General features: G+C 44.3%; 1 protein-coding gene across 1 annotated transcript in view; it reads right to left on the reverse strand.

Annotated features, from left to right (window-relative positions):
* Positions 1-5,113, reverse strand: part of Syn2 (synapsin II) — a 115,104-nt gene extending 109,991 nt beyond the window's left edge. The window contains exon 1 of the mRNA XM_032905883.1: positions 4,605-5,113. Within this exon, the coding sequence (XP_032761774.1) occupies positions 4,605-4,984 (380 nt within the window). The 5' untranslated portion in view covers positions 4,985-5,113. The remainder of the gene's footprint in view (positions 1-4,604) is intronic.
* Between the last annotated feature and the right edge of the window lie 1,220 nt (positions 5,114-6,333).

Below are 6,333 nucleotides of genomic sequence, written 5' to 3' on the forward strand. Positions count from 1 at the left end.
AAAAAAAAAAAAGAGGCAGCAGGTGGATCTCTGTGAGTTGGAGACCAGTCTGGTCTATGAATTAAGTTCCAGGACAGCAGGGATATGCAGAGAAACCATGTCTTGAAACACATAGAAATTCTGTATATCACATCAATCTAATCTCTTTGTGACCTCCTTTTTTGGCCCTGTTTATATTCTCTTATGGACAAAGCCAAACCTGCTTCTCTTAAATCAAGTTTCTTTGAAGTCTCATTTCTTCCTTTCATTCCCACTCTGCTCTGTGTTTGTCCCTTCTTCCTTTACACATAGTCTTATTAGCTCAAAACAATCATCTTGCCTCAGCCTCTTGAGTGCTGAAACAGCAGGTATGAGACACGACTCAACTGTACCACACATTCTTTTAAATCACCTGATGACCACAAAGAACAAATGACATTTTCAGAACTTAATATAACATCTTGTATACAGTAATTGCTCAGTAAATGATAGGAGTTGTCACATTGCACACTAATAGCACTAATCACATATCTGTCAGTTCAGTATGTCTCAAATTTGATTATGAGGATCAAATGCAAAATACATTTCAGTGGGTAGAAAGTAGGATCTGAGATTCTATTCTTCAAAATGCTTCTGGTTGATGCCAATGCTGTTGAACCAAGGGCCATATTTTGAATACAAGAAGTAGACTTTAGCAAGCTTTTAAAAATGTATACAAATCTTATCTGCTCAGCTGGATAGTAAGCTCTTAGAAGACATATTATTTATCATTTGTCTTAACAAATGTACCCTATAAAGATACTGTTGACTTATTGTATCTGTGGTTTTCTAGATGAATATCTTGCCATACTGATTTTCTCAAACTCAAATGCTTTAAAACTGTGCCAACAGGAAAAAGCATAAAGCAAACTGGGTCACAGTTGCTTGATTGAATGGAGACAGAGAATCTGGTAAGAAACTTTACCTGTTCACCAGTGAGGACATATTAGAAGCAAATGTGCCAACTGATCACCTTCTAAGGATAAAGTGTAGATCAGTAAAGTGAAAACCTTAAGTGCACTTCAAACTTTAGCTATGAACAAAAGATGTGTATTTGGGGCAATGCAAAAACCAATAGTGTGTGTGTTGGAGGGGGAAGCTTGATTTAATTCTTAGTGGTACACACTTTGCGTATTTTTCAATAAACTTTTGTAAGCAATTAATCCCCTAAAGCTACATTTGAAATTTCAAGGAAAATAAAGAAGTACCCTCCAGTTTTCTCATGAACCAGGTCAGAAGTCAGGGCTCCATGATACACCGCCCATAATCACACTGATAAGAAATTCAAAGAATCTTCTGTATATTAACACATGATCTGAAAAAGCTTACCTGTTTTAAGATTTTTAAAAAGATTTATTTATTTTATTTATATGTGAGTACACACTGTTTGGTCCCCAGACAATTCAGAGAGAGTAACATCTGTTGCATAGGTTGTGGAGCCACCATGTGTTTGCAGGAATTGAACTCAGGACCTCTGAAAGAGTAGTCAATTAACTCTTAATTCACTGAGCCATCTCTCAGCCCAAGATTTCTTTTAAATGTGAACTTATTTAGATGCTTGTTAAAACTCTCTTTATGTTAGCATTCTATAATTCAGATGGGACCAATACATTTAAATTCTACTTGGATACTCCATTCTTCCTACTCGAACAGCATAAAAATGGCATTGGGTAGATGTAACACCTGCTTACTCAGTTCTGTCTAGGTAAGCTTAAACTATAAGACAAATTATTTTAAATTAGTCTCCAGAACAAAAAGCACCCTTATATTACTGTGTTTTGTCTGAAGCAGCCACCTGCTCCTTTAATTCAGAGACCTTTCAATAAAACCCACTCAATATTTAACTAAGGTGTTTTTAAAACAAATTTAGACATGTTAGAAGATGACAAAATTCTTGGAATTACTTATACCTGCAAAAACACAGAAGCACAGAACCTATCAAGCACAGACTCCAAACTCGGCAAGAGTTTTAATAAATCAATGTTATTATCAGAGGAAGTAAAGTCCATAAGGCATTTGAGAGTCAGCCCACAGGAAAGTGAATCCCTATTACTTCCATCAGAAGCTCTAGTCTCTAGGGCAAAGTAGATTCCAGTTTATACCAGGCACTCTTCCTAGAAAATAACCCTATCCATGAGAATTTCAAATTCAACTCTCTCATTTCTAAATAAACAGATTCACTGTGAGCCTCGACATACTCAACACTTATCCACCTATCTGTGGGTATCTAACTAGCAATTAGAACCAAGAAAATAGATGCAGTTGGGTAAGAGATCGGAACAAAGCTCACAAGAATCAGATTCATCCACAGAAAAATGAAACGTCAATGTTAGTCTCATTCCTCCCTATTTCCTGGCTTTTCTTTATGATTCATTTTTTTAACTGTTCACCAGTAACTCTCAATGTCACTGATTTCTGTTTTTTCCTTTTTTCTTCTTTTTTTCTTTTCTTTTTCTTTCTTCTTCTTCTTTTTTTTTTTTTTTTCTCGGAGCTGAGGACTGAACCCAGGGCCTTGCGCTTGCTAGGCAAGCACTCTACCACTGAGCTAAATCCCCAACCACTAACTTCTGAAATAGTCTTAACTCTAGATTCCTTTGTTAACTGTCTCAGATATCTATTGGGTGACCCAAACCAGTGAGTCTTTCAAAAGGCCCCCAACATTGTCTAACCCCTAAAAGTGAATGTATTGTTACTATATATCGTAGTAACATTCTAATAATGAGACAATACAGAAGGAAACCAAACAGTCCTAAAGTCAAAATGTTACTGTACCATTTGTTAGCTGGATGGCTGTAAGCTCAACACTTACCTTTTCTAAGTCTCAGTTTTCTGGTGAAGACCCAATAGAATATCACATTAAGAGTCTTTACTAGAGAGTCTGACATTCTGTTAGTGTTTAAATTGTCCATGCTTGCTTTCCCCTCCTCCTGAACAAACACTTGTTGATTTGAACTGAGAGTGATCCTTCCAGGAGACTGCTAGTGGCACAACTGTCATACTTTCCCCATTACCCTCCTCTTGGTATTCCCCATGACCTTTGTTATTTCCTGATAAAAGGTCTTTTCCACTCTACTACCTTGAAAAATAAGGGCCAAACACACAACCCACCCAAAGGAAATGATTCCAGTATGGTAACAGCAGGAGGAGATGCAGCTCCAGGTAACATGTCACTTCCACCAGCTCATACCAGCACTCCTTCCCCCCCTCCCTCCCTAGAGTCTCAGTGAAGGGATAGCAGAGAAAGCACAGCAGGGAAGCAGCTAAAAGAGAAATAAACAGCTCTGGGGTCCCCGTGTCTTCCTCTTGGGAAGAACTCTTAGGTGTGGGCACCAATCGACTTCATCCCCTTAGGAAAAACAAAACAAACACAAACCCTTCCTCACATTCCTAAAGAAAAAAACACCTCAGACTCCTGGCCTTTTCTTATTTCCATACCCACCAGTCAGCCCACCATTCACCATTGCTTTAGTCAGCTTCCTACAGGATCAAAGGAACCACTCTGAAGCTCTTAATTAATTAGTCTTCAGTGGACCTCATTCATGTGTTTCTCAACTAAACCTAGCACCTTCCCCAATCTTCCCCATTCCCTATATCTCTTTAAAAAGAAAAAGAAAAGCATTCTTAAAGTTTCCCCTTTACTGCATTAGAGCCAATCATTTTATCTGTGCCCTTTAACAATCTATAATATTTTTACTCATGATTCAGCTGAAAAAGCCAACATCGTTTACACAAAACACAACACACACACACACACACACACACACACACACACACACACACACACACACACACAGGGAGGGGAGGAGGGAGAAGGGAAGGGGGGGAGAGAGAACAAAATTTTAAAAACATACATCCCCTCCCTGCTGCATATATACAATAATCAATCTCATTATTTTTAAATAGATGTCAATCACACTCAGAGCACATCTGTGATCTAACCTACCTTGATGTCAATACAGGTACAGGTTTTAAAAAAACAAACAACAACAACAACAACAAATACCTATCGATTTTAAATACTAATATCCACTTCCAATTCATTCCAGACCTTGCAGACTAGAATCTTTTTTGGTGTCCTTTATTTGATGGCCATCTGGGACCATTTTCACCTTAGCTTATATGTGTCTAAACTATTAAGTCTGCCCCCCCCCCCGTAAGTATTTTTTATTTTGTGTTTTGGTTTTTTATTAGTTCTTTGAGGATGTTGTACAACCTGTTTTGATATTTGCCCTTCCTTCCCCAACTCTTTTCAGATCCATCCCCCCTTCTCTTCCCACCCAACTTTGTGGTGTCCCCACCATCATGGCCAATATGTGCTGCCTAATATTCTTAGCTGTGTGGCCCTCCTCTAGAGTGTGGTCGACTTATCACTATTTTTAAGCCCCATAGGTGCTTAATGAAGTAGCTTGCTTTGCCACCAGCCTGAAGGCCCCTGAATCCTTTACCTCAGGACCGGGTCTCTGGGAGGTCGGTGCCTACCCTCGCCCCTCCCACACACGGACACCTGCTCGTCCCGGGTGCTCTCCCGGGTGACCTCGAGGGTCCATCTTCACACCCTGCCCCCGGCGGACCCCGCAGGGGCCTACCAGTCGGTGTGCGGCTCGTCGACCACCAGCAGCACCTTGGCCTTCCTGGAAGCGGCCGAAGGCGCGGGCGCGTCCACCAGGCCGGCGGAGGCGGCCGTCTGCTTCACTGCTTGCGACAGCGAGCTGAAGAAGCTGCTGCCCACCGACGGCGTCGGCGCGGGCTGCGGCGCCGGCTGCGGCGCGGGTGCCTGGGCGGGTGGCGGCCTGCGCTCGGGGCCAGGCGAGGCAGCTGAGGTGGCCGCCGATGCGGTAGCGGTACCGGGGCCAGGGGCGGGTGGGGGCTGCTGCGGCTCCGGGCGCTGAAGGTCAGTCATGTAGCCATTGGGCAGGTTGGCAATGAAGCTGCTGTCCGACAGCCGGCGCCTCAGGAAGTTCATCATCTGGCTTGAGGGACTGAGGGCGCTCGAGGCGGCGGGCCAGGCGGCGCGGAGAGGACGGCGCGGGGCGACCAAAGGTGGTCCGCGTCTCCGTGAGCCCAGCAGACAGCCGCGGCGCTCTGGGTCTGGGGCGAGCCCGCTGCGAGAGAGCAGTGGGCGGCGCAAAGGCGTGGCTACTTCTGTCTCCGCCCCTCTCCGCAGAGCCTGCTCCGCCCCCGCCTACTCGCGCGCACCCCTCCTTCTGGCTCTGGCGCAAAGAGAAGGGAGAGTCTGCCCTGCCGCCAGCGAAGCGTGACTGTGTGGGAACCAGGCGCTCTTGCAGTGTGGCGGGAAGGGAAGCCTAGAGTCTCCCACCATCACCACCTTCGTGGGTTGAAGAGGAGAGTGGCGTCCCACTTCCAGGCGAAGACACCATCCTAATGCCATCTAGGTAGAAGAGGTGTCAGCTTCCCTACCCTGAGGTGAGAGAAAAGAGCTACACCCGCCTCTCCTCCCCCACCCCCCAACCCCCCCCCCCGCTCTGGCGTGTGTACACGCGCGCGCACACTCAAGCGCACCATTCAGTGAGCAAAACCAAGCATCTCCTTTCCTGAAGCTCAGGACAAATATGCCAACGGCTCCAACTTTCAAATGAGAAGGAATAGACTAATCTGTTGCTGCTAACTCACACCCTGTATGCTGAGACCTAAATAAATGAATGAATAAAAAAATAAATAAAAGCTGCCTACCCATGCTGAGTGGGAAAACCTTTCCCAGACCCAAGAAGAGGGAGTCCAGACCACAGTGAAGTAAAGAGCTATCTCATCCTCCTTGAGGAAGAAGGAACCTAAGCAGAGCCTCTCCACACTGCCCTGGAGGCCCACCTAATAGTGCACAATTCTCTCACTAACCAGAGTTGTGGGGGGGGGGGGAGGCAAGAAGACTCAAAAGGTCTTCTCAGAATCCCTCAGACGGATAGCCAAGGCTACCCCCTCAATTTGCTTCCCTGACATACATTGTTTTTTGGTTTTGGGTGGTTTTTTTTTTTGGTTTTTTTTTCTCAGTGTTATAGGGAAACCTAGTCCTCTAACTGACCATCTCCATGAAGGTTTATCTGATTACAAACTTCTCTGTGCACTCTCTAAATTCTGTGTGCTCTTTGGACCTTCATTTTGATCTGTCTTCAGATATATTCATCCCTTCCATTGTACTGGGACAAAATACAGCAGATGTACGTGACAGGCAGACTACCTGGAGTGATGTACACGACTTTGGACAAATTACTCCTTTGAACCCTTCCCTTCCACAGCTAATAAAAGCAGATAGCACTTTTCAAAGCTGCTGGAGTAAATGGGAACATGTAGGTAAAGCAT

Source organism: Rattus rattus, chromosome 6 (assembly GCF_011064425.1).
Source record: "Rattus rattus isolate New Zealand chromosome 6, Rrattus_CSIRO_v1, whole genome shotgun sequence".
Taxonomy (NCBI): domain Eukaryota; kingdom Metazoa; phylum Chordata; class Mammalia; order Rodentia; family Muridae; genus Rattus; species Rattus rattus.